Source organism: Populus trichocarpa, chromosome 8, assembly GCF_000002775.5.
Source record: "Populus trichocarpa isolate Nisqually-1 chromosome 8, P.trichocarpa_v4.1, whole genome shotgun sequence".
NCBI lineage: Eukaryota > Viridiplantae > Streptophyta > Magnoliopsida > Malpighiales > Salicaceae > Populus > Populus trichocarpa.
In genome coordinates, this window is record NC_037292.2 from 7,097,350 (window position 1) to 7,124,779 (window position 27,430).

The 27,430-nt window shown below is 34.4% G+C and overlaps 4 protein-coding genes and 1 long non-coding RNA gene across 12 annotated transcripts; 3 read left to right on the top strand and 2 right to left on the bottom strand.

Moving 5' to 3' along the window:
- Positions 1 to 7,014: 7,014 nt before the first annotated feature.
- LOC7485935 (uncharacterized) lies at positions 7,015 to 12,037 on the top strand. 7 transcript variants are annotated; one of them, XM_052455362.1, is made up of 6 exons: positions 7,681 to 7,840; positions 7,976 to 8,062; positions 9,611 to 9,881; positions 9,972 to 10,391; positions 10,944 to 11,545; positions 11,641 to 12,037. In XM_052455362.1, exons 3-6 carry the CDS (start codon positions 9,642 to 9,644, stop codon positions 11,747 to 11,749), a joined length of 1,371 nt encoding a protein of 456 aa, XP_052311322.1. In that variant the 5' UTR covers positions 7,681 to 7,840; positions 7,976 to 8,062; positions 9,611 to 9,641; the 3' UTR covers positions 11,750 to 12,037. The 7 variants fall into 7 exon arrangements, with proteins under 7 accessions (XP_024463194.1, XP_052311322.1, XP_024463195.1 ...); XM_024607426.2 differs by lacking the exon at positions 7,681 to 7,840 and adding an exon at positions 7,015 to 7,504 and having other exon boundaries at positions 9,611 to 10,391; XM_024607427.2 differs by having other exon boundaries at positions 7,682 to 7,840; positions 9,580 to 10,391.
- A 2,502-nt stretch (positions 12,038 to 14,539) lies between these two features.
- Positions 14,540 to 17,531, top strand: LOC7483906 (uncharacterized). Its single transcript, XM_002311377.4, has 6 exons — positions 14,540 to 15,008; positions 15,086 to 15,189; positions 15,297 to 15,394; positions 15,878 to 16,083; positions 16,949 to 16,998; positions 17,195 to 17,531. Exons 1-6 carry the CDS (start codon positions 14,609 to 14,611, stop codon positions 17,243 to 17,245), a joined length of 909 nt encoding a protein of 302 aa, XP_002311413.1. The 5' UTR covers positions 14,540 to 14,608; the 3' UTR covers positions 17,246 to 17,531.
- Positions 17,532 to 18,233: 702 nt separating this feature from the next.
- On the bottom strand, positions 18,234 to 22,335 carry LOC7483907 (transcription factor BIM2). 2 transcript variants are annotated; one of them, XM_024607173.2, is made up of 8 exons: positions 21,981 to 22,335; positions 21,724 to 21,845; positions 21,361 to 21,445; positions 20,387 to 20,456; positions 20,189 to 20,284; positions 18,938 to 19,323; positions 18,716 to 18,845; positions 18,234 to 18,590 (listed from the first exon to the last, which is right to left on the bottom strand). In XM_024607173.2, the coding sequence occupies exons 2-8, from the start codon at positions 21,833 to 21,835 to the stop codon at positions 18,486 to 18,488; spliced, it is 984 nt and encodes a 327-aa protein (XP_024462941.2). In that variant the 5' UTR covers positions 21,836 to 21,845; positions 21,981 to 22,335; the 3' UTR covers positions 18,234 to 18,485. The 2 variants fall into 2 exon arrangements, with proteins under 2 accessions (XP_024462941.2, XP_002312362.3); XM_002312326.4 differs by having other exon boundaries at positions 21,718 to 21,845; positions 21,981 to 22,333.
- A 1,314-nt stretch (positions 22,336 to 23,649) lies between these two features.
- Positions 23,650 to 24,934, bottom strand: LOC127905615 (uncharacterized). The gene is made up of 2 exons (XR_008059798.1): positions 24,788 to 24,934; positions 23,650 to 24,649 (listed from the first exon to the last, which is right to left on the bottom strand). It is a non-coding gene; the product is annotated as an uncharacterized LOC127905615 (long non-coding RNA).
- A 106-nt stretch (positions 24,935 to 25,040) lies between these two features.
- On the top strand, positions 25,041 to 26,478 carry LOC112328395 (uncharacterized). The gene is made up of 2 exons (XM_024606724.2): positions 25,041 to 25,550; positions 25,751 to 26,478. Exons 1-2 carry the CDS (start codon positions 25,041 to 25,043, stop codon positions 25,814 to 25,816), a joined length of 576 nt encoding a protein of 191 aa, XP_024462492.1. The 3' UTR covers positions 25,817 to 26,478.
- Positions 26,479 to 27,430: the final 952 nt, after the last annotated feature.

Below are 27,430 nucleotides of genomic sequence, written 5' to 3' on the forward strand. Positions count from 1 at the left end.
ATTGTATATAATTGGCATTGATATGACCACGTATTGATAACATGTAAAAAAACATCAAATAAAAAAAAATTAACGTATAAAAAAACATTAACGTTTTTCAAGGTAAGGAAATTTTAAACCGTGAGCTGGTTGATGTGATGCAACCTAATTAACTGATGCGTACAAAGATAGTTAACTCGAAAAATTCAAGTAAGGTTTTTTTTTTAAAAAAAATATATATATATATATATATATATATATATATATATTAAAATGATAATATATTGAATTGGATTAATCTACTCTAGGTTAATTTATTAAATTCATGTCTCTATTTATAAGATCATGATAATCTTATATAAAATTATGAAACTCAATTCTCAATCAATCTGATATTTAAAAATAAAAAAAAATCAACTTGGATTAATCTGTCAAACTCGTAACCTAAGTCATGGGACTGGAATAACCTCAAGGAAAGTAAATAGAAAAAATGACTTTGATCAACTTAATTTAACTTGTCAAACTCGTGATCAATGTCATGAAACGATAAACTCATGATACAATAAAACAATATGAGTTTACTCAAGTTAACTCGCAGAACATGTGACTCGGGTCATAAGATTAGGATAATCATGTGGAAAGCAAATTAAAACAAGGTATGAAATTTAATTCCTAATCAACTTGATTTTGAATAATAAAATTGAAAAAAAAAAGCCAGTTAGAAAAGGATTAGAAAAAACTCGAGTCAACTGGGTTAACCCGTCAAACTCGTAACCCGAGTCATGAGACCAAGATAACCTCATAAAAAACAAATCAAAATAAATCATAAAACTTAATTTTCAATCAATCCGATATTAAATAAAAAATTATAGCTTAAAAAAATTAACACAATCCGCTAAACCTATGGAATGGATTATGAAACCAAGCTGAAAAAATAATATATATATAAAAATATCTTGAAATATTTTATGAATGAGGATTGTTGTGGTAGTGGTGATAGAATGCTAAATACGCAAATTATGGTGACAGCCATGGGAAACATGGATGATGTGGAATATTTATTAATAATGCGAGATGCAGAATTTTAATTATGCCAGTTGAGTATTTTTTTTTGTGGGAGAAATACCGTGGTGGAACGTTAGAGAAGACATGATAGCGTCTGTTTGAAAGTGCGCCGGAGTTCATTGGATTAATTAAAATATTATTTTTTATATTAATATATTAAAATTATAAAAAATATTAAAAAATTTATTTTTAAAAAAAAATATCAAATTTTAAATAAATAATATCTCAATCCGAAAACATGTCAACCGCCGCAGCCGAAGGAAAAAAAAGACGTTACGTTAGTCATGTCCCCCACCTCCTTTTCCGTAGGACGAGACCCCCTGTGTAATTATTATTGATTACTATTCTCGTGGGCAAACTATAGTTTTGAATATACAGGCAGCCCACTGGAATTGCAGGAGTTGACTTTTTTTTCTTTTCTCTTGGACAATGAATAAGGAGTTATTTATACAATGCACGCTCTGTCTCTAACACGGTTCAATTATTTTTTAAACTGTTTTTAAAATTATTTTTCATTTAAAAAGTACATCAAATCTATACGTTTACTATTTTTTTTTGTAGTTCTAATATTAAAAAAATAAAATAAAATAAAAATTATCAATTTAATATATTTTTAATTAAAAAACACATTTATAAAAACACTTTACGCTAGGCATATCACTTATAGTTTATCAAAATTAATTATCTAAAAAGTAATCAACTAGTCTCTTAACCGATTATTTACTATCCTCGATTTAATAATCTCTTATTAGTCTCTTGACCGATTATTTACTAACCCTGATAATAAAGATGTGTTTGATAATAAAGGTGTGTTTGGTGGGCGAGTTTAGATTTTTTTTCAAGGCACAACTTATTTACTTATTCAACCACAAAACTACATTTTACTACTAACTATAAATACATACTTTTTATAAAAAATTTAATAAAACCAACCACAAAAAAAAAAAAAAAAAAACCCAAAGACATCTCATCTCACCTCATCAGATCCCCTGACACCCACCCACCAAACTCGAAGAACAAGCACGGCGTGTTATAAACTTGTGACGAGTTTCGTACACAAGTCATTGAGTTTGTCTGTGATTGTTTCAAGAGTTGTCGATCGTTAATCGGACAAGAAAGTCTATTCCCACCAACCTCACTTCTCTTCCCACGCAGTTGAATCCATACTTTATATATATATATACACAAAACTCAGTCTATGATTAAATGAAGCATTGATTATTAACACACTAGACTGTGTTTATTAGTCAGGTTTTAACCGCTTTTCAATTTATTTTTTTATAATTTTAATTTGTTAGTATTAAAAATAGATTTTTAATTAAAAAATATTTAAAAAAACAATTTACTACTTAGCGAGTATCAGACAAATGATGAACAAGAGAAAAAACGTTGGTACAGTCATCCAGGTCCACAAATTAAAAATACCAGTTGAGATTCCATGCCAACATACTCTATTGTTATTGATTTACAAATTGCATATTAAAACTCTGAAACAGTTTTACTAGTTTGCACCTCTTATCCATCTTAGCTAATATGATGTTTTTAATTTGAATTATTGTTTTTGTTTTTTTAGATAATTACAACAAGGAAGAAAGGGATATACCATTAATTAATTAATTGAAGTGGTAAAGATAAGAAAGAGGAGTTGGATACAATTTTTTTATTTCATCTTATCGTCAAGCCGCCATCTATCAATGTCATGTGAAATGAAGAAAACACTAATCGAGGTAGGAATATGCACGCACCTTCTTTTAATACTTCGCTGGATAGTTCCACGTGTAAATTAGGTCCCATGAAATCCGACGGCCGGGGGACGTGCAAGCAACCGGAACCCAAGAATAGCTGAGCCATAAACCCAGACTTTGCTGCCTATGAATCATGGAAGGGTGATGCAGCCTCTGAATTGAGTGGTTTCCCTTGTCAAAGGACGGCACGAAAACCACCAGAAAGCTGTGGATGTACATGCCTGCCTGGTAAAAAGGATATAAATGTGATATAAAGCCCAATTATTTGACTAAAGTATGATAGAAAAAGCGTTAAATACATAGAATGTAGTCCTTGAGACCGACTCCAATTGAATGAACGGGGATCATCGTTCATGGGCTGGATACTAGTGGGGAACAAAAGGACATCAAGTTTTTTTTTCTTTTTTTTAATGCTTTTGTCATTTTGAGTTTTTCTTTTTTTTTTTGGAAATGATACGGAAGCTGGTACTTAAAAAATATTAAATTTGATATGATTTTAAAAGAAAGAAGTGCAGCACCATGGTCTGAATGGTGGGGTAGATTTTGAGCCTTGTTTTTTTTTTTTTTTTTTTTTTTGAAAAGTGGGCTTTTATAAATTACAATCCAAATTTTATTGTTTTGCTTGTAGTACAAAAAGTTGATTAATAAAAAATATTTTTTTTTATTTTAAATGAAAAATACTTTTTAGAAACTGCGAGAAAAATAAAAATATTGTTTATTTTTTTACTGTATCAAATTTAATTCTTAATTTTTTAATTGCTATATATTTTGTTTTTAATTTTTATTATTATTGTTTTTCAATCTTGTCCCTTATAATTTGATTTTAATATCAGCTTTGATTATCATTTATTTTATTGTTATTTGTTTTTTTTTGTTTTTTTAATTAAAATTTTTTATATATCATATTTAATTTTTATTCATCTGGTTGTTATTTATTTTATTTTAAAAAAATTTCATTCTCTTTTAACTTTTTTATTTGTAAGATTTTATTTAATTATTTTTATAAAAAAATATTAATAAATTATTTTTCAAATTATTTTTTACAATATAACCAAACACTAAAAATTATGTTCGAACTTATTTTTTATTGCAATCCTAAATATCAAAAGATTATTTATTTTTCAAAAGATTATTTTCTATAAAAACAGCTATTTTTCGCGAACAAACAAAGACTCAGGACTGCTGAGAGAGCCCACGTGGCAATTCACCATGGTATCTTGACAAAATGGAAGAAGGCAGGGTAGTCTAAACGGCACCATATCATTTTGATTCGTCGCGCACAGACGACGGCTACACGTGTGAACCAGTCAAAGGACTGGATCATGTCATGGGAGACCCTGGTACAGATCCCGGAAGTCGCAATCATACTTAACTCGGAGAAGGGTCATGCTCGAGTCAGAGAGTAGGCATTAACTTTTAATGATTTATGGTATTTTGTGATATCTTTTGTACTCGTAATTCACTGGATCCTTTTTTGTTTTCCTCTAAATTAGTGTATTATTTTATCCATTTTCTACCTGTATATATTATTCCTAGTATTTCCAATTTTTAAAATAGACATGATTCTTTTTTTATTTTTTTAATGGTAAAAGTAGGATTTTGACGCATACGCTCCATAAAAAATAAAAACAAAATCAATCAATACAAAAAACTAAAATAGAAAGGGAAATCCATGTCCATTTAATGTGCATGGGCCCACATTTCACTTCTCATTCACATTTCATGCACGTGCATTACACTGTTCATTTTTTAACTCCATTTTTGTTAAACTTATTTTCTATTTGATTGCATCCATTTTTAGCCCTATTAACAACCAATTTCTTATAATTTACATTTGAGAGTCAAAATTCTAAGTAAGAGGACTGGAGTGTAAAAAATGAAGAAACCAAGTGGCTAGTTGTAACTATGCGCATAAAAGTTTTTGTTTGTCCGGAACTTTTATTTTCATTGTTTTTAGTACTTCTAGCTCTTGAGATTTAGTTTTCAATCCAAACCTTTATTTTATTTATATTTAAGTATTTGGGATTGGAAGAACAGGGAGGAGATGGAAAACAACGAATAGAGAGAAAATGTTTGGTTGACCACATTCCAACCATTTATGTATTGTTTAGGGATATAGGGAGTTATTTTTTATAGTATTTTTTATTTGAAAATATATATTAAAATAATATTTTTAAAAAATTATTTTTGACAACAATATATAAAAATGATCTAAAAATATATTAAAAAATAATTTGAAATGAAAAAAATCAAAAATTTTCAAAAGTGCTTTTTAATCGCTGAAAAAAAAAACTCTAAAATTGTTAAATTTAGTATCAATGAGTGAGTTCAGTTGTTGTGGTTTTTTCCATCAACAATACCGGAAAAATCATACGTACACTCGTAAAGTTTTTTTAGATTTGGTTTGATCCTTGTTTTTTTTATAGAGATTGTAGGTTGTTTTGGGATTTGTAAAGAGGCCATCAAGAGACTATATAAACTGTAACGTAATGTATCAAAGAAGATTTGATCTGAATGAATGAAGTAGGGAAATGGTGAGCACCCGTAATAAAAAAGGAAACCAATTTAATAATTTAACACTATGGTCATTTTCATAAAAGTATCACACAAAAAATGTGTTAAGATTTGATGTGTCTATAATCGGCGGAATTATTATTTTCCATGTTCAAATCTAATTTGTTTTCCTTTCCGTAAAATACAAATCAACACGTCGGATTCTGTATACATCTCTGGATTCTTTGTTAGAGTGTTTGTGAATGCAGCACAAATCACAAAGCAACTTAAAATTTATTTTGTTTAAAATGAATTTTTTAAAAGTATTTTTGAATTATTTTAATGTATTGGTATAAAAAATAATTTTTTTATTTTAATATATTTCTAAATAAAAAATATTTCAAACCACTGCCTTCAGTACATTCTCAAATAAACTGTATCAGATTTCTACTCGTTACTGTTACTATTCCAAGAAACAGGAGGCTTTCAGGCACGATTTTCGTGTGCTCGGTCAATTTGTTTGAATAACCGGGTTACAAATTTAATTCAATTGAGTCCCTATACTCCACCCTTCATGAATAAGACGGGTCTCTCTTCCAGCAACACCTTGCATGTTTGACACCTCCTCCTTCGATCCCGCTCGGCATAAAATCTCGTGTGGCAATTTTAAATTTGACGAGGAAAAAAAAATACAAAGCAATAGTCTCACAGCTAGAATTGATAATCAATATTTTTACGATCCCGGATTGAATGGAAAATGAACACACTTAACAGGCAATTTATGATGATTAATGGTAATAAATCATTTTTTCATTGGTGATTGATGAGATATATAAAAGAGAAATGGCAGTTATATTTACAATGCATGAACAAGGATACGGTGTAAAACCTCTTTTAAATGATATTTATTTTTTATTATTTTATACGTATTTAATTTTTTAAAAGGTTTTTTCAATTTGTATATAGTCTCTTTTAGTTTTTTGTATATATGAAATGTATTTTTAAGATATTTTTTTTTCAAATGATATTTCTAATTGTGCAACTTTGTATGATATTTTTATCATTTTTATTTTATTTAATTAATTTAATGTGTGTTTATTTTTATTATTATTTGATTAAATAAAAAATATTTTAATTAAAAAATTTATCAAACACGATCAAATAAATATTCTATTCTATGAAATTAAACTTATATATAATTAAAAAAAAGTATATTAACAAATACCTTTTGATGTTCAACGAAAATTTAATCAGATCCGCATCATCTCAGTTAATTAGCTAGTGTGTGGATGAGACGGGGAGCGGGAATTAGAGCACTTCAGCTGTTTTGGAGGGGAGGGATGAAAGTATGAAACTTGAAATTCATATCTTGTCGGTCCTCCACTTTAATAAAAAATAAAGTTAAAGTTAAATAAAAATAAAGTAGTGGTAGCTGGCAGCAAAATCTAGTGAAAATCCATCCCATGTAGTCCCCCAAGTTTTGAAATATTATCTAATCAGATCCCGCACTTTAATTTCGAGCACGGCAGCCCCCATTCTTTCAATCTCTAGTCGTATCCCCTCCACAGAACACATGTTCATCATGCGGCTTCCATTGGTTCCAGCATAAAAACTTTTAAGTGGTTGAAGGGGTCAGAAGTGACACAAATTGAAAATGCAAGGGCTTATATGCCCAAAGTTAAAGAAAACGGGATGATCATAGACAGAATTTATCCACGAAATCACATAAAGGCAGTGAAGCAGGCAGGGCCAGGCTAGGTAAAATCTCTCAACAAACCTGACACTACTCACTCTGATCATATCACCTGCCTCTGCCTCTTTCACAGTCACAACCTAGCATATCTCTCGCTGCGTTCGAAATAAAACAAATTTCCTTTTTAATTTGCCGTCACTTTGACCGGCCGAAACAAACACAAAAACGAACAGAAACTCTCTATCTCCGGCGAAACGACAACAGGAACAAGAACAGCAACAAAAAACAGTTTGACTTCTATTAATCTCGTGAGCATCTCAAATTCTCTCTCCCCTGGCCCCGCCCGCTCGCCCGCCCCGACATCGTTGTCAGTTCTTAGAAGATTCAAACGTAAGAAGCATGAAAGAAAGCCTTGTTCGGGATTGATGCGGCAATAAAACCTTTTCTTTATTTTTTCTCGGAAAAAAAGACGTTGCTGTTTGGCTACTCGGAACAAAAATCAGAATAAAAAGGTAAAAAAGGTCTTAAGGTATTTATTTAGCTGGCGAGGTATTGAATGCTATAATAATAAGGGTTGGGGGGGGGGGTGGTATGATACTAAAACAGAGCTGTTAGCTGCTCTTATCCGTGGTATTAATTACAGACATATGTTAGTTGACCTTTTTTTTTTTAATTTATTTATTTAGGGTTTGGATTGCCATGTATATTACAACTCTGTCACATACATCTGCTGCCTATCTGTCTCTTTCCGTCTCCCGTCTCTGTTTCTCAAAATTTATTGCTATTATTTCTGCTCTTAAAAGCAATCAGCTCTTTAATAAACCTTAGTTTTTCACACAGAATTTCTCTCTCTTTACTGCTTGAGGTTTATTCTCTTTCTTTGTTTTTGCCTTTACATATCTTCAGGTTTTGTTTATTTATGGATTCCTCACTGGTAGTTAGAGGTAGATGTTGATTTGTTTATGCGTTTTCTCAATGTTTCTTTTTTTTTCTTTTGCAGTGATAGGCCTTGAAAAGAGCCACTGTTCATTCTGAATCAGAAAGAAAAGAAGGGGTTCGCTTTTTTTTTTTGAAGCTGATAAAAAAGGTATGACATTGTTAATGTTTTCTTTGTTTTGATTTGTGCTATATTTTTTTGTGGCGTTTATTGAGATTGTTTATGTGGTGGGATCTGGTTTCAGATCTCTTTTATTGCTTTATTTTGGTTTCTACTGATTTTCACTTTCTTTATTTCTTTTGGTTTATCACGGGACTCGAGGTAAAAGTGAAAACCCATCTGGGATTTACTCGGGATGTTTCTAGATTTCATATTTTCTTTTATTTATAATTTTTCATGGTTTTAGATCTGATCATCACTAGCTACGAAACAAAAAGAAGGTGGTGGTGTTGTACGAGGGTCATTGAGGATTTCTCTTTCTTTTCCTCTTTTTCATGTTTAAAAAATTTGGTTGGGTTGTTTTGAGCCGTGTTATTATATTTTTGTTGAAAGTTTATGGAAGCTTTTGCAAAAGTTCGAACTTTTATTTGTCCTTATTTATCATGTAGAGAACAGATTTAAAATTCCACATGGTATGCCGAAAGCTTTTGTTTGAATTTGGATTAATCTTTGTGAAGCCATTATTCTTAAATACTGTTTTTGGATCATTTAATTGGACAACCATTAATCTTTCAACTTTAAGCTAAGAACGTAAGCTTGGATTATGATTATATTCAAGTAAGAACACTTGAACTATGCCTTTTTTCCTCTTCTGATCACAACTTTTCCTTAGACTTTCAGAATTTTTATTGAATAACTAAGCTAAGCTAGTTGCGGGTTTTCTTTTCATAATTAGTTTATGTGAGCTACTTTGTTGATTTGTTACTTGACTTTTTGGTGGTTTTTTGTCCTAAAGTTAGAGAAAGTGGTTCCCACGACAGACACATGATTGCGGAATTTGACACATTAAAGTCAAGGTTGTTTTCCACCTGTTCTGATCTTGTTCCCGTGTCATGTTTGCTTCATCCTATTGTTTAGATTTTGGGTTACTCCCCAAGCTTCGCATGCCTGTAAAAGTTGACTAATTACTTGTTTAGAACTTGGACAGCCTTAACTATGACCAATTTAGTTAGAAATTGATGACTGTTAGATTGCAGATTTTTTTTTATGGTGCTTGTTCTGTCATTTTGAGTTGAGCATCTGTATGCCAATTTTATCTCTCTTTATTGTTAGTTTTCTTTTCCAAAGTTTAGTCGATTTTCCTTACCAACCTTGTTTTGGTGAGCAGGTTAGATAGCATTGTCCAAGTAGTATATGTTTGAAAACAATATTCACAGTAGCTTGAATAGCTGTACATCTTCCATATCGTACAATCTATGTGAAACATGAGAATTGGTAATTACCTACTCTGCATTCTTCATCTCCATTTACGTTTTGTTTTTCATTGTTAGCTTAAGTTTGCAGTGTATGTTTCTGTTTTTCTTGCAAGTATTGTAAGGAGACTTGCTACTATTTTATCCCCCATTTAGCATTCATTTTTACTTGCTGGATGGATTATTTTATCTGGAAATATACTTTGTCATTTAAGTTTCCTTCTACTGTGGACATTTCTAACGCTCAGATTTCAGATTTCACTGCCATTAAATATGCTCCTTGCAGAGAGTGAACGTGTTTTTTTTGCAATGGAGCCATGAGCCACGAGCCTGATTCTAGACCTGTTGAATATAATGACAATGCTCTGGATTCCATTGGACTCAAGTCTGGAAATGGGTCTGTGAAGGAAATTGAGAATGGAAAGTTCAGTGATTTGAACGGCATGGAAGGTGATGCAGATCGATTACCGAATGTAGCACCAGTACCATCTCCTCATTCTTCACTGAAAATGGAACCATTCGAGGAGTCGGTTTTCTATATGGACAAGAGTGTTATGGTACGTGAGGTGCCAGAGTTAATAGTTTGTTACAAAGAGAATACATACCATGTCAAGGACATCTGTGTTGATGAGGGAGTTCCTTTGCAGGACAAGTTCTTGTTTGACACAGATGCACACAAGAAGAATATGTGTGAATTCTTACCTTCTGAAAGGGACATGAACAATGAGATGGTCAAAGAAAAGTCTGACCTTGATATGCTGATTCCAGAAATGCTGAAATCTTCATCAGAAAAACAAAATGTGGATCTTCATTTGCCTGTTCCGGATGTGCTTATATCTTCCGAAGAAAAGGGTTCGAAACATGATCTGTCCCTTGATTGTGATCCCAAACATTTAATGCCGACAGAGGAAGTAATGGATTATGGGACAAAGAAGGTTACAGATAATGCTTCCAAAGAGATTTTATCACTGAGAGATCTGCTTTCGATGTCAGAATTAGGTGCCAAGTGTACCCCAGCCAATGCTTCCTATCACAACATGGATAAAGTTGAACAACAATCTCTTCTGGTATGCACATCTTCACCAAAATTATTTTGGTTTGCTCCAAATTCACAAATAAAAAGTAAATAGAGAAAAAGGAAGCATGGCTCTATCCATTCATAGTTAATTGTTATTGAATTGCTTATTATTTATGTGTAGCATTTCTCCTCTCCTTTCTCTCTTCATTTTTTTTTTGGGGGGGTGGGGGGGAGGGGGTTCTGTCACCATACTGCTTGCACTGAATTGATAGAGGGTGGTGCGGATACTTGAGTGTCACAAAGTATAAGTGTGATCGCTTACATTACCCAATGGATAGACCTCTGTCCTTTTACCCTTAAATGGAAGGTGCTTGGTAGAATAGCTAATGATCATCTGGTCTGCAGCAAACTCATTGCTATCTACTTCTCATGTAAAGGGATTGATAGGTCCCCTCCCCGGGTCCGTCCTTCAGAAAAACTATTTAAGCTTGGTTTTCAAATGCATTTGGTGTAGAGGGACAGCAAAAGTTGAGGTGTTGGGTTTGGCATGTTTTGGTTTGAATGTAATGCTGTTTGTAATGGTTTGAATGCTTGCTTGCAGTGCCCGAGGGAAAATGCAATATTGGAGACAGATTCTGCCAGTGAAGAATCTGAACATTGCGGCGAGGAAACAATCTCGGACAATGGCCTTGAGTCAGCAACCCTGGCAATCCCTACCCAGGATCCTGCATATCAAGAAGGAGACCATGGCCACACGGAAGCAGTCTTGGTGAGTCCCACTCTTACTTCTGCAGCAGAAGAATCGGATAGCAAGGAAACAAAATTGGCAAGCCATGCTTTGGATTCTTTTTCTGAAGGATCGACCAGTAGGATCGAGGATGAGTTACCTTACAATAGCAAGACAGAGACACGAAGCATCAGTTTTGACAATGATTCTTCTGCTCCCGCTGCAAGTGCGAGAGAGTCTCCTCAGAATGGTGAATCTCAGCGTCTTGGGACTCGAATTGTGTCCAGGTTTGAAGATCCTAATGCTGAACGGCTTTCAGGTGGTCAACTTCAATATGCTGATGGAGAGTCAAGTTTCTCTTCATCGGGTCCTTTATTTGGCCTGACAAGTCACTCGGGCCCTATTGCATATTCTGGTAGTGTCTCTCTTAGATCGGATAGCAGCACAACCAGCACCCGCTCTTTTGCCTTCCCCATGTAAATAACAACCAAACTATTTCTTTCCTTTTCTATATGTATCCATATATAAAATCGGTGAGTAATGACTTGATTATGCCTATTGTTTTGCACAGATTACAGTCAGAATGGAATAGCAGTCCTGCAAGAATGGCAAAAGCTGACCGAAGACATTTCCAGAAACCTAGGAAGTGGATGCAGGGCCTTCTTTGCTGTAGATTCTGAATTCCTCTGTTTTGTCCATAGATTGAAGTGAAAAGATATATATAGACACACACACACACACCATTGAAATATTTATTTTATGGTTTAGTTAGTAGTACAGACATGCATCTTTCTCTTTCCTCCTCTGGCTTGGGGTGTGCTTGAAGCAGCTCTGTATTATCAGAAGTTCTGAGTTTGGGTTTCCTATTACAGATAGATTGACAAAGGTGGGACTCGAATAGGAGTTCTCGTCCCTCTTGCTTCTACATTGGTGAGATTTATTAAGATCCAAGTTTCACCTTTTTCGCATATGACCATTATCGTTTCTCATAAAATGGCCCACTATAAGTACTCTGTGAAGATCCTTAAATTTGATCTTGTAATTTTTTAAATTCATAAGCTAGATCCACTATAAATTCACCATACCCTATTATATGGCTACTTTGCTAGTCATTAAAAGAGGACAGTAACCTCCATGAGGTAGTGGAGGTGCTGGAGGATATTAATTATATAGGGCTCTTGGAGATCCATGACCATACACTAACTCCTTTTTCATTTTATATATATATATAAAAAACTCCTTTTTCATTGCATATTCTTACCGATCACCTTTTTTTCTTTCCGTGGAAAAAGTAAACCTTTCTTGAATACGGTATACTTTATCGAAAGATCTTGGCTAAATTCAAAAGGTATCCAAAATTAAACAAGGACAAAAAAGGAGAGCCTTTTCATGGATCGATCCCAGAGGCACATGCATGGTCTTTGAAAAATGGAAAACCGCCTCTTCGATCCATTTCGATGCGGTGTTTGACGTCGGAGATGTAGAAGATGGTTTGGTAAAAAGACAAAAAGGCACGGGGTTTGTAGTTCACAATGGCTGGCTTCATATAGCATGACTAACCTCTATAAATTATTATATTTTTTTTACTTGAACTAGCCTCTTTTTCAGGGGGGGGGGGGGGGGGTCTTGGAATAATTTTTGCTTTCAAGGATGGCTCCATCCTCAGAGGTCATGGAGGCTTCGTCCACCGTAACCTGAAGAAAGATCGAGACCTCATCTTTATATAGGTTAAAAGCTTAACATTCAAGCTGTTAGCAACTGATTACTCAAATGTTTAAATAACACAAGATCTTCCCCTTCCCATTCCTATTCAATGTGATTCTAACACCCCAAATGCGCGCGCATACACTACCAGTCTACCACCCACAAAACCTGGCCTTATTTTGATGCCCTAAAAGGGAAACTGGTCTGTTTGTAGCTTGACTCTGGGAGGATAAAGATTACTGGGCCAATAACGTATTTGAAACAGTCACTTGGTGTGGTACCCTGATGAGGCAAGAGGAACATGACTGACTTGTTGCGTGATTCAATGATAAATTAGCTGGCTACAATTTCTTTTCAGCTAAGAACGAGAGAGGAGTGAGTTATCAGTCACCATGAAATTATCAAATATTACTCTCTCTGCTGAGAAAAAGAAAGCCCGGGCAGTTCTTTATTCAGAAGAGATGCTTCTCTAACTTGGGGGTCGATGGAGATATTTGTAGTTTTGAGAAGCAGGGAGATATATAATAATAGCTTGTTCTAACTGGTTGCCGGTTGTTCCGTGAAGCATGGAGGGGGGCGGAGGCGGTGGTAAAATGCTGATTTAATTTCATTACTGCGTTAGAAGAACAAGCTTTTGAATTATTATTATTAATATAAATATTTAGACTAGTTTATGAATATATCGATAAATTTTACCACAATCATATAAAATTTTAATAGTTCTGAAATAATTTAAACTCATAATTATTAAAAAAACAAATTTAAAACCTAACTAATTAATCTATATATTAAAAATAAGTTTTTTTAATAGGTAAGCTACGAGCACGTTAGAAGTAATGTTATTGTAATTACGGAAATGAGGAGTGTCTTTTGTTGTTATTGTAATTACGGAAATAACAACAAAAATGCTGATTTTGTTGTTATTGTTATTTTCGCACACAATACTACGCGTCAGTTTTCAATATCTCTTTTTATTTAGTTCTTTTATGATTAAAATAGATAATGATCTAAACTCTAACAAAAAAAAAATTACACATTTTGTTGAACAAATTATTCTTTTCTTATTTTGTTTGAATAAAATATATTTTTTACTCATAAAAAACGAAGACTGGAGGACTATTTTTTGCTGAACAATTGTCTTTGTGAAGGGAGACAATATTTTTTACCCACGATCAATGATTATTTGTTTCTAATATATAATCTTTTTTAAATTGTTGTTTTATTAAAAAAAAAATTATTTTAATTGATATTTTATATAATTTTAATATGCTGATTTAAAAAAATATTATTATTTTTAAATATTTATAATTAAAAGACACTCGACATCATAATATCAAACAACACAGATTGCATGTTTGATGTTGTAATATGATGTGCTTTTTTAAAATGCATATTTAAAATTATAACTTTTATAAATTATTTCTTACTTAAAATTATATTAAAATATTTTTTTAAAATTTTCTTATTATTTTTAATATAAGTATAACAAAATATATTTTTAAAATACATATATTTTTTTATTTCTAACACTTTCGTAAACACTCGCTAAATGTTCAGCCTTCCTACCAATCGTCGCAACGATAATTTCTTTTCTTTTTCTTTTTAGAAGAAAATACAAGTAACTAATAATGAATAAAAAGAAAACTATTAATTGTTGACAAGGAAATTGATGTAGAGAGAAGGAGCATAAAAAATAAACACCGACAATAAAACGTCATCGCATTTACCAATCCCTGAAAGTCATTAACAAACTCCCCACCTCTACAAGCAAATATTATTATCTCACAAATTAAAAACGTAAGAAAATCGACAGCAAAACAAAAACACAAAAAAAAATGGAAGACTTCTGGAAGAGAGCGAAGGTATTCGCAGAAGAAGCAGCGAAGAAATCCCAAACCTTTACAACTTCTTCCAACACAATCGCCGATTTAGTCACTGAAACCGCCAAGAAATCCAAAGAACTTGCCTTGGAAGCTTCCAAAAGGGCCGATCAGCTCAAAATAGCCGCTCTTAAACAAGCCGATTCGATCCAATTCAAGTCCATTTCCGATATTATCCCTCCTCAGCTATCCTCTCTCTCCATCGTCAATACTAATGCCTTCTCCTCTGCTTCTTCTTCGGGTTCTGGTCCTGTTGTCTCCGATTCGGAGCTCCGGGAGTTTGGTGTTACTGATGATTTGAGAGATTTTGTTAAAGGATTAACTTCTAGTACCTTCCAGAACTTTCCAATTCAAGGTAGTTCACATCTCTCAAAATGTGATTATGATTTTTGATTAATTGTTCTTATCGGATTGTTGATTTTGATGGTGTAGATGAAGGAGAGCCATCTGATGTGGAGACAACGGAGTCAAATGTACGCAAGGATCTCAGTGAATGGCAGGAGAGGCATGCCACTCTTGTTCTCACCACTGTTAAGGTATTTTCAATTTAGTTTTTGGATATCCTTCTTTCTGTGTATGAAACGTGGAAGGACCGAGACTATAATTGTGTGTGTGTGTTTTCTTTTTAAATTGTTAATTGCAGCAAATTTCGAAGTTGCGATATGAGCTATGTCCGCGTGTGATGAAAGAAAGGAGATTCTGGAGGATTTATTTCACGCTTGTCAGCACTCATGTGGCGACGTACGTTTTTATTTTTTTTCTGAAGTTCCCTTCCGGTTTGATTAATGGTTGAAAAAAGATTTTATGTTTTTGGGTTTGCCATCATGAATGCTTAATGGACAGACGAGAATTGAAGAAAATCCATATTGATCTACTCAGTTAGATTTATCTAGCATTTCTTTGAGTTACGAAGATAAAAAAATTTATGCAGCTTAATCATATGCAGCTTGTGTTATGCAGCGATCATCAGTGCCGCATGTAGATGGCTTTTAATGTGATTTGTGAATTTACAGCAGTTTTGGTGCTTTATATGGAAATTGAAACTGCTTGCTTTTGTCGTCTATGAATCACAGAACAGGAAGGCTGGAGTGGTTATTTGCATTTGATTTTGTAAACTTTTTTAGGTTCAAATGAATTTGTGTATCAAAGGCTCTTGTGGAATTAATGAGATAATACAATATAGGTCTTATTTTTCCATGTTTGCTTTTCATGGGTAAAACTCAGGTACGAGAAGCAGTATACGGAGGAGGTTAAGCGTAAAGCAGAAGAGCAGATGAAAGATGAAAAGGCAAAGGAAAGTTCAGGGGTTGGGGAGAATTCTTCCAAATCAGAATCAACAGAAAAGAGCCTGAAAAGTAAGGCATCCTCAGATGAGCAGGAGTTGGACTCGTTTCTTTTGGGAGATATTGAAGACAGTGATGGTGGTCCAGGTATATTCTTTCAAAATATGGGTTTGTAAGCAAGTTTATTTCAACGCTGTTAGTTTCAATCGTGACTTCTAACATATTTACTCTGTACTTTATTTTAACTATTTGGTTCTGATACTTGCATTTTGCATGGAAGCATTGTCTACCTATAGAGTATGTTTTCATTTTGCCTAGCATCCCTGTGAAGAAACCAAGCTGTTTCACAGCTTGAGTTTCACACTGCTTCCTTGGTCACTTGCTTCCCGGGGTCTCTGAGTTTTTACAGTCTCATTTCAATTTTTTGGACAAGTGGTGAATGTACAATTGGTTTTGGGAGATTTCCTTATTTCAAATTGCTTAGTTACTTGCTTCTCGGGATCTATTGATTTTGTAGGCGATCATTTTAATTCTTTGGACTGGTGGTGAATGTGCAATTGGTTTTGAGAGATTCCCTAAAGTTAACGTGCTCATATGCCATATAGGAAACCATATTTTGGAAATTGTAATCCTAAAACACCCTCATAGGTCAGAGAGACATCCACTGGGACCATTCTGAATTTAAATATTGCCATTGTCAGCATATTATACTCTTAGGAAATGCTACTTCATAATCATATCGGTAAAAGCTTTGTCATTGTTAATTTGCCCAGTACACTGTGGTATTTAATCAATGGCTGATCCTTTCTCAGTGAATTGTTGGGCTGCCATCTGGGTTGACATGATTCATGAATGCATGGGTGCATATGGAATGGGGAAGGGAATGTTTGCTCCGCAGAATTCATTAATAACAATCCATGAACAGGATGACATGCATTTTTTTTTTATCATCTCCTATGCTCCCTCTTTCGTTGTTGCCTTCAGTGTTTCAACTATCTGCATTATCTTTCAGATGACGGTGATGTGAGCTTTGATGATGATTTTGACAAGATTGGCAATTCTGTAAGTTCATCTTGCGATTTCTTATTTTATCTTTCTCTCATTATGTTGTTTAAGGTAGGGCCTTTTATTCCAGTTAGCATGCCTGCTTTGCAAAAGGCATCATTAGGTCAGGAAGAATGGGCATGCTAGGCTCAGACACTTTTACGAAATTGTACTGTAATTGGTAAATGAGTGGAAAATTTGATGGGTGTTGCAGGATATTGAAGATGAGAAACATTCGAAGAAGGGCACAGGTACTACAAGTTAGAGTGGTGGTAGTTCAGGAGATTATGGAGAGAGAAGAATAACTCCTTCAAGGAATGGAAAAGGACCACCAAAAGGAAAAAGCAAGCAGCGCTTATTGGTGTTTCTGAAGAGGTGCATGGTGGCTGGGAAATATGTACTTAATGCTATAGATATCATGTGTTCTTTCACTTGTTTTAATGGGGTGAACAATGGTAGGTTATGATGCCGGTATGTTTAAAAATTAGGGCAAATTGACTTGCTTTGTACAGATTATTACTTGATTCAGTTGATTAAGAATTTTCAGTTCATTGTTGGAAATATATATATATATATTCAAGTATTTAGAGTGTTACGCAGTGCAATTCTTTTTTTCCTTTAAGGCTAAAGGTGATCAAACAAAATGCAGCACAACAGTGAACAAAGGGAATAGAGTATCCTTGCTCATCGGAACCCTTTCCACTTCCAGGTTCATTGGCTGTATGTTTCGATCATCCAGTCATAGATATTTTTTCTTTCTCCACTTGTTTTATTAAGAACCTTTCTGCGGTACAGTCTGCAGAATAATCACCCTTGCTCGCTTAAAAGATTGCTTCCCTTTAGACAATTACCGATCCTAAAGTCATGCATGCAATCTTGTAGGCGCTTGGGGAGACAGGATTGTTTGATCGATCGCACAAGATGGGTGGAGGACTGACTAACATGGGATGCCGTCCTCTACGATGTAGTTCCTGCATCCAAAGCAAATATCCAACAAACAGCAGAGCATTCCAGCTGTATTATAAGATGCTGGAACATATGATAAAACTTATTTATGTGTATACGCTTTCCATAGTCGTACAAGACACGCTCCATCCTGTATTGAATATAATCAAGCAGTTTTTTCTAAGGAACTGGTTATGATAGAAACTGTTTTTTTTTTAATTTTGCTTTAAAATGTAGCAAAATAATATTTTTTATATTTTAAAATTCATTTTTGATATTAACATATCAAAAAAATTTAAAGAATGTGGTTGGACAGCGCAATGCCAAACAAGGCTTTAATTAATATGTACGTCGCAACCACGATATGGCCATGGCATGAAATGGCCACAAATCTAAGCAACTCCACTGAAACATATCATCTAAGGTGACAGCTCTTAACATGATTCCATGAAGTATGTAAGAATCTGAGAAACCAAAAGCATAGCATGTACATTAACCCAATGACTGATATTCGGAACCAAAGGAAAACCGAATGCAAACTTGATAAATCCCATGGTGCCTTACGATGTCTTTAGCCGCTTTTGAGCTTGATCTGAATCCTCTCCTCCACTTGCATCCCTAAGGTGGGTTATCATTTCATTGGTAGGATGGGGATTCTGGGGATCCTAGAAAGCAATGGAAGACACGTAAAACTGGCTAAGTCAAGCACAATCATAATCTTTATAAGTTTACAACTGCTTCCTAAAAAGACCTGTTGTTTATTGACCACTTTAAATTACCAGCCTCATACCTTAGATGTCAATGTACCAGAGGTCAGCCCTCTATTTGCCCGTTTTCCGAGATCAATCTGAACTGAGATGTTAGCTTGTGATAGATCTACACCAGCACTCTGCAGCGATTGCGTAAGAGTATTCAGCAACCTGATTTGCATGAAATTCCATATTAGCTGTCAGCTTATAGCTGAACGCCCAGGACTTCAAAAACTTCAAAAATCTTACAAGATCGTACGCACTCTTGAGAGTAAACACTGGAGATATTGATTGTCCCTGCTTCAATTGCCAGCTCCTGCTGGTTCAACATTTCACTGGTGATGGGACACTCAGCTGATTGAGCATCAGAGACTGGTAGTTGACAGGGGTGAGCAACAAGTCCAACACTTCGAATGGGAGCAGGCGTGGGAAGAGGCATAGCCTTGTTTCCTAGCTCAGGTTGGTGTTCCAACACTTTGCAAGCAACATGGTCGGATTCTACTAGATTCGGTGTGCTTGGAAGCATGGCTGGTGTGAGAGCAATGTTATTCTCATCAAGTTTACCTGGAAATGTTTCTCCTGGAACATAACCATTTTTAATAGCTTGAGGGTGACCGACAGAACTTTGAAGGTGCCAGTGGCTGTTTCTCTGTTTCAAGAAGACCTAACGAGTTATTGTGAGAATTTTTTAAATTGTCAAAAAGGTACCATGTTCAAATGGAAAAGAAATCCATAATTGCTCTTCACCACCAGAAAATTTCCAATAGAAGTAATTAAATATCATTCCCCCAACACAAACCAAAATGCAAGTACTTTTAAGGACATCCAGAAGCAAGAGCCTTTAGATAACCTGAACTTGATAAAAACAAAACAGAATAAGTTTAAAGAGAAAGGGCTCACCATAAAGAACATGATCCCCAAATCTAAAACCAATCATTGTTGCTCAAATTTGATGAGTCAAAAACCAAAAGCTTTAAAGGAGTATTAAATAAGAGGCAGTTTTAGTACAGGCATATCAAATAAGTTACTTCAACTGCAACTCTTTTATCTGAGACAGTTTTATGACAATTTTATTATGTCAATCTATCCATAAGGAACAGGATTCAAGTCAAACATAAATAGAACCATGGTCTACTGATAGGATTAACATTCTGAGACTCGAAAAGAAAAAATAAAATTTTCAATTACTTGATTATGAATGTTCATCTCAGATTTCCTTTTTTTTTTTGTATTATGAAGATTTCTGGCTGTTAAATGTTGTCTAGATGAAAATTCTTCCCTCAAATTTATAATATAAAACATCATAACAGACAAGTTGAATGCATGAGCAAGTCCTTAATAAATTCTATCATCAGTTCCAAATTCTCTCTCTAAGTCATAAAACCATTCTACCTGCAGAGTTTAGCAGACTATAACCAGTGGATATGTCAGCACCTAGAGTGTAGCAGATTATAATCCAAAATACATGGGTGAAGGTCATAAGTATACAACATATACAGGAATTAAAGCTTTACCCATGGCATCAACTTTGCTGGCTCAGGGCTCCATCCCTGGTATGGACCCTCATACTTTTGCACCTTTTCCTGTAAATGCTGGACATATTCAATGACCTGCAAAGGATCATTAATATGTAGTCAAGAAACTTGAATGGTAAATCTTATCTGCTGAATTTACAAGTATTCTCTAGTTTGTGTCACTTGTATATTGTGTACCTCTAATAAAAACGATGCCGTGTCTCTCTTTTGATCACTATGAGGAATAAGATCTCTCAATATCTGAAATCTGAAAGAAAAATACCATGGTTCATAAAGCTATATCAGATTTTATAGTTTATGAGAAAACAAAATTTTGACTGATAACCAAATGTTCAATCAATATCCTAGATTTTACGGTAAAACAACATCTAACATTGAAATTTCCGGTAATTTTTATTATTATTTCACTTGTGACCATTTGTTGAGATACTGGTATCCACAATGATACACAGTTGCCTTGCCAGCAGTCACACACACAAAAATGCAAGCCTCGCAATCAGTATTAAGATTATGTCAAGCTAAACAAGTGCGTTTATATTTTTTAACACTACAGCATGACCAAAAGCCGATAAAAAAAAAGGGCACAAATTTGAATGTATGGGTCAGCAATAGTCACATGACAAATGAAGAATCCTGGAATCAGTAAGTACCTAATCTGAAACAACCTCTAGAAAAAGCTCCAAAACTTTAGTTAAAAAACCAAGAAAACTAGACAATGGGAACAATCCGAGTGCACAATAAGTATTGTATCGGAAACTGGTGTATTTGAGACTTAAAAATAACAATTAGCAAGTGAAGTGATTCAACTCAGCTCAATTGCATTATGTAATGCATTGACTTAATTCCCTAAACATTTGTACAACCACTGCAAAGAAAGCTACCTAAATAATGCCCTTCTTAAATCAAATCATCCTTGTGTTCAGGATTCATTAACTGAACCAGTGTAAACAAAAATTGCCCTAAATACCACTGATTTTTCAGACTGGCCGAACTTTTTACCCATATCTCCCTTCACTGAGATGAAAGTGTACGCAACAAAAAGGCCGGTGACTTGAACAAAGAAAAGAGAATCATGTGAGCAAAAAAATCAGATTTGCATTACTTACATATTTAAATACTAATTGTCTATCCAAAAAAATAAACCAACAAACCTCTCATTGATCTTGCTCCTTCTTCGCTGCTCAGTGACGGAATGTTTCGATCTTATTGCATTAGCCCTGTCACTATTCTTCCCATCTGACATCCAAATCCCAGATCACAAAAACATAGAACTAAACAAAACTCAACACCCCGTTTAAAACACACCATTTTCGCAACCAAAAGACATAATAAAAGCTCCAAAATTTGCTGTAAATCAGAGAGGTTGCACAATGTCTAGATTTCAAAAAAAAAATGCAAACTTAGACCATAAAGAAAGGAATGAACATCAATAGTCACAACCTTGTAGAAAAGCAACGTAAACAGAGCTGGATCTAATACAAGTACAATAAATGTAAAAAAGAACAAACCTTTACTGGAATTATTGTTGTTCACTGTAAAACTTGAAGACGGCCCATCTTTTCTAGAACCAAACTCATCTTCCTCGTACTCTTCCTCGACTTGATTTTGATTCCCTTTTCCTCTCATCACAGTAAGTCTAATTCATTACCATAAGAACAAAAAATAAAAGCAAACCCAAAACTCAGATTTTTTTCTCGCAAGAAAGACAGTAGTACAAAGCTTATGAATAAAATAAATAGATAGAGAAACGAAAATATAGATTGAGCCAAACCTGGAGTAATTAATATAGAAGAATTGATAATTTAAAGAGTTGGGTGGTTTCTGGTGAACAGAACCGGCCGTGGCCGTGGAAGGGTTATGCTGGCTCCGGCAATCTGCCGACGGTATATTTGTGTTTGTGAGTTGGATTTTCGTGCTCCGGTCTGGTCACTCAGGTTTTTTTGTTTTTTTTTGCTGGAAGTGGTGCAGACGATTCCATGTGGAACTGCTCATGTTCTTCTCGTGAGCTCAATGCTTTCTTATTAAAAAATTTCTATGGTAAAGAAGAGTGAGGGGAGAAGGAGAATAAAAGGAAATCTCAGGAGTGATTTTTTTTCACCCTTCGATTTGATTGAACAGTGCCAAAAATATTTTACCTGTTAACCTGTGAAAAAATAGTGAATGTTATATATATATTATGTTATTATCGAGTCTGAAGTCTGAACCAACATACTTCCAGAAATATTAAAATCTTTTCATCTTTATTTTGTAGAACTTCTATTTATTTTTAATTTTATTTTTTAATTTTAGTTTACCAAGTATTATATTTTCTATTTTTATCTTTATTGTTTGGATTTTTATTTGTTTTTGTCTTTGTTTTTTTTTTAAAATTTTATTGGTTTTTAATTTCATCATTTAATTCAAATCAATGATATTATGTTTTTCAATTTAATTTTTAATTTTTTAATTTTTAATTTTTTTTCTTCGTCATTTTATAAAAGTTATTGTTCTTTTCAATTTTACCCTTCAATCAAAATATTGTTTTTATTTTTTATGTTAAGTTTGACCCTTATTGTTTTGATTTTTTTTCTGTTCTTTTACTCAACTGATTTTCTTTTTAATTCTGTCAGTCAATCAAATATAAAATTTATTTTTTATTAATTTTAATTGCTATTGTTTTCAATTCTTATATATAATTGAAATTATTTTATTAATTTTATTATTTAATATTTGATTAATTGAGAATTGAACTTCTTGGTTTGTTCAGATTGGATGGTTTGCTTCTAATGACTCAGATCACGGACTTGAAAAGTTAACACAGTATTTTTATTATGAAAATATCTTTATAATTTTTATTTTTTTTATTGGGTTATTTTAATTTCATAATCCAAGTCATGAACTTGACATGATATACTGGGTTAGCTCGATCCTGATTACTATGGTTATAGGTTTGCCACAATCATTTTTATGTTATTTTTTTACTCCATTTCAACATTTGAATATTATTATTTTTTAAAAAATAGTATAACTGGCGAGGAAGCGCAAACACCAATGCTATTACTTTTTCAAGAGACCAAATATATGCTGGAAAAAATTACTGACCCAATCAACTGAATTGATGACTGGTTGGACCAAATTTATGCTGAAAGGAAGGAAAAAAACCGAGTCCAATAACTGAATTTGTGTTTGGTTGGAGCAGTGAACCACTTAAGCTTATGTTTTGTATTTATTTTGTTTGCAAATTGATGAATTATGTGTATAAAGAGACCTCAAGCTCCGGGTACATTCAGCTTTATTTCTAAGATTAGGTAGTGTTTTACATTATGTTTTGAAAATACTTTTAAAAAAATTAAATTTTTTTAATTTTTTTAATTTTAAATTAATATATTTTTTATATATTTTCATATTATTTTAATATATTTTAAAATAAAAAAAACTTTAAAAAATAAACATTACAACGCTTCCAACCAGAGAGATTATCTCCCTCCGAAGAAAATAACAATCAATTCTATAAATAAAAACACAAGCGCCTGAACATTTTGACAAGTGGCCTGAGAAAAGTGATGATTATTATGACACTTTTATGTGAAATTACGTGTGAAAACTAACACCTAGTAAAAATATTTTGGATTCTCTCTCCGCCCCCGTTTTCCTTGCCTCCAAGTCTAGTGTCGCAGAAGACTGTGGAAGCAATGGAGGGCCGCGGAGTTCACGTGACAAGAAGGTAAGGATTCCACTAAGCAGGTGACCCCCACGTTCTTCACATGGCCATTGCCCCCTTTTCACCACAAAGCTTCAGCCCACGGCCCATTAGGATCCCTTGGTCCAGCCCATTTAAACTAAGATCATCACTGACAATGGGTCTGCCAGCAAGCGAAGAATCGATGACGCTGTGGAGAAATATCAATGGACAGCAGCCTCGCAACAAGGAAGATGGCTGGCAGTGGGTGAATTTTTACCATCGAATGAATATTCTGTTCATCAAAATACAATACAAAAAATATATATAAAATCTTCAATGATTTTAGATGTTCCAAGACTTGCCTCCGTAACAGGAGTGGCGATTGTCTCTAGTAAGAATCGCCTCCGTAAAGGAGTGGCGGTTGCCTCCGTCACAGGAGTGGCTATCTTCAATGATTTTCCTCACCTTTTAACCTCTGTCAACTGTGATAGCATGGATTTTTAAAAGTGATATATTTTCATACTGTGAAATGAATAATACATGTGGCCTTGCATAGATTGGGACATGATAAAAGATATTACATTATTATTCTATCCTAGAAATCCTAAATTGCTTGAAACCACAAAAAATAAAAATAAATAAAAATGATTCTCTATTCTGTCTCCAGTTTTTGCTTTTGACGATCAGGGCGGGGTGGGCTGGTGGGGGAAGAGGTAGAGGACAGGGTGAGGCTTGAAGACGACTGGTAGTGTATATAGAAAGTGAGTAGGAGAGGAGACCTGAAGGGTCACAGAACAGTAGCCAGATAGAAAATTGAAACTTGAAAGTGTCAACTCATGCGTGCAAAGAGCCCAGAAACAAAAAAGAAAACCTCACAACTTGCTCGAGTCAAAGATTTCACTCATGAAAATGCTTACCTCAATCTCTCCGAACATTCCACGTATGGATAGAACTGATCCAAACCAGTAACGCCCGCACATCATTCCCAACTCCACATCACGCTCTTGACCTCGAAAATGGTTCCCGAAAACCCTCGCTCACCTCCACGTAACATCACCTTCCAAATAAACCCAAGAAAATCTGTAGAAATTCATGAAGGAAACCCGAGTATACTAATCGTCTGGAACAAAAAACCTATACTAAAACTAAATACAAAAGCAATCTCCCATAATGCCCCTCCAACGCCCCAATTTTATGAGACTATTGAACTGCTTCTCTGCTACTAGCACTCTGTTAATCTTACTACCCTTTCTTCTTCCTTGTATTTTCTTTGGCTTCGTTTTCATTATATTTCTTTTCGTTTTAATTTTACCATTCTTGTGTAGCTTTATATCCTCTTGCCTCATCTTTAAGGTTGTATTTCTAGAAATGAAGCATATCCCATTTTTTGGGACGAAATTTGGAACCACTAGGTCCAGGACTGTTGGAGGAGACTCAAAGTATTATAAGATTGCTGATCATGAAAAGGTCGATGATCTGGGCCTCAAAGATAAGGAAGGTAGCTTTATGGTAGACCCTAGTTTGGAGCTTCCATCTTTCGATGAATCTGAAGAGGAGAAACACAAAAAACAAGAAGATCATCCTGAGGTGGATGGAAGAGAGAACCTGTGCAAGTATGAGGAGGACTCTTGGCAAATTCTGGTACCAAAATCTTGTACCAAAAAGGAAGAACACAAGACGGTATGCATTTATTAGTTAATTGAATTTTCAAATTTGAAGGTCAATAATAAAATCTCTTCGTAATTAAGGTGAAAAATGGAACAAATAAGAAAAGACATATACACAGTAAACAACTAGTAAGAAATAATATGTTTTTTAAACTAGCTTGCGCTGTCAATTCATTTACTATATGTGCCCTTTTTTCATGTTCATTTTTGCAGTTTTTTGAACTCCTGTCCTTTTGGAGAAAGAAAGAGAAGGAGAGATATAGAAGATATTTGAATTAAATTTGGTAAATCTCAGCTCTCAGGAATCGACAGCTCCTCCTGTTACTAATTTGATGATGTTGATGAATGACAGTGCAAGATTTCTCAAAATTGTAGACCTGTTGGTGTCTTTGGACCCCTAACTTGCAGTAACAAGAAAAAGAAAACAGGGGAATTTTTAAACTGATACACAAGATTTGAATAGCAAAGACTAGTACGATACCAGGATTTGATTTCAAGACATCATTTTCTCGGTTGATAAAGGGCGTAATGTGAAATGATTATTTCTTCTCTCAAGAAGGCACTGCCTGCCATGGCAAAGTGTTGGATCGCATAGGATCAAGAGAACTTTGAAGGGTGTCGACAACATTCTGTGCTCTAGCTAAAGAAAGATGGAAGATGTTGGATGCCTGGCAGACAGCATAAAAAAGGAGTTAAGCTTTGAGTCTGAACGAGGCCATTTGTTTTGGTTTCTTTGCAATCAGGCCCCTTTTCTCAATATATACAATGTTTTGCTACTCAAGGAGTAACCTGTCCGACAAATAACACCTTCCTTAGCTTTATCTATGCGTTGGTTGGTATCGGGGATTTTGTGCCGTTGATTATTTGCTTTAATTAAACCAAGACGGTAAATTTGTCAATCCCCATTAAACATATTCAAATGGAGTCCCTTCTCCCTTGTATATGTACTTATCTTGTTCATGTCAATTACCTCTTCAGCGATTCAAGTGTCGTTCTGTTGCCTGTAAATGTGGTCAGATTTGAGATAATTAAGCAACCCGATTTAGGAATTTGAAACATGAACTCCATACCATCTGAAAATGGAATTGATTTTATATTTAACAGATAGCCATGCCTACTAGGATAATATATACAGAAGCCTCTTTCTTTCTTTTTTCAAGGAAAAAAAAACCATGGTAGAAAGTACTAGAAAAAGAAGTAATCGTAAACCGTGTCAACTGTCAAGTGCCTTGTGGCCAAATACCAGTGAGTTTTTTTCTTCTGAATTTATAGGCTTCCTGATACTCTGTTCCTCTTTCGGTTGAACCTTTCTTAGCACTTGAAGCTTGGTTTCACAAGGGTTGGGCTGTCAGAAACTTGTGATACCATAAGCAAACATGGTAAGCTTGTTGGGGAATCAGACCGGTGATGTTCTGATATTTGCTCAATGGAGGCTAAAGGACACTGACACAATATTTAACGTGGTTCGGCAAATCCGCCTACATCCACGGGAGAGGTCCATTTTATTAGATATAGAGATACATGGAAGAAGATTACATCTGCTGCAATGGCAGCAAGGCTGCTGCCATTGCAGCTCTCTCTTTTCTCTCTATTCTCACGTTCTCTCTCTCAGCCTTCTCTTCACTCTCACTTTGCTCTCAAATAATTGCCTCTTTTATAGGCATTTTATGGTGAGACAAGATCCACAAAATGAGGCACTAATTATGCTCCACTATCTACCAAGTGGGAGTGGGGTATTTGCCACAATAATGGCAATTTCCTAACAATCACCCCCTTTGCCATTTGTGGCAATTGTCCTCTTGCTTCTTCAGCACAAGCTTGCATTCTGCAGCTCTTCCAAGCTTACCATTCTGAGAGCGTCTTCAACACAACATTCCCCTTCGAGCGTATCAA

Excerpts from the sequence above, each read along its gene's own strand:
- LOC7485935 (XM_024607426.2), top strand. The coding sequence starts at position 9,642 with ATGAGCCACGAGCCTGATTCTAGACCTGTTGAATATAATGACAATGCT. Across the intron at positions 10,392-10,943 it reads TTGAACAACAATCTCTTCTG|TGCCCGAGGGAAAATGCAAT; the intron begins GTATGCACATCT and ends GCTTGCTTGCAG. Across the intron at positions 11,546-11,640 it reads CGCTCTTTTGCCTTCCCCAT|ATTACAGTCAGAATGGAATA; the intron begins GTAAATAACAAC and ends TGTTTTGCACAG.
- LOC7483906 (XM_002311377.4), top strand. The coding sequence starts at position 14,609 with ATGGAAGACTTCTGGAAGAGAGCGAAGGTATTCGCAGAAGAAGCAGCG. Across the intron at positions 15,395-15,877 it reads GTCAGCACTCATGTGGCGAC|GTACGAGAAGCAGTATACGG; the intron begins GTACGTTTTTAT and ends GGTAAAACTCAG. Across the intron at positions 16,084-16,948 it reads AGACAGTGATGGTGGTCCAG|ATGACGGTGATGTGAGCTTT; the intron begins GTATATTCTTTC and ends ATTATCTTTCAG.
- LOC112328395 (XM_024606724.2), top strand. The coding sequence starts at position 25,041 with ATGCCCCTCCAACGCCCCAATTTTATGAGACTATTGAACTGCTTCTCT. Across the intron at positions 25,551-25,750 it reads AAAAGGAAGAACACAAGACG|TTTTTTGAACTCCTGTCCTT; the intron begins GTATGCATTTAT and ends TCATTTTTGCAG.
- LOC7483907 (XM_002312326.4), bottom strand. The coding sequence starts at position 21,835 with ATGAGAGGAAAAGGGAATCAAAATCAAGTCGAGGAAGAGTACGAGGAA. Across the intron at positions 20,285-20,386 it reads CGGCATCGTTTTTATTAGAG|GTCATTGAATATGTCCAGCA; the intron begins GTACACAATATA and ends GATCCTTTGCAG. Across the intron at positions 18,591-18,715 it reads CTGGTACATTGACATCTAAG|GATCCCCAGAATCCCCATCC; the intron begins GTATGAGGCTGG and ends ATTGCTTTCTAG.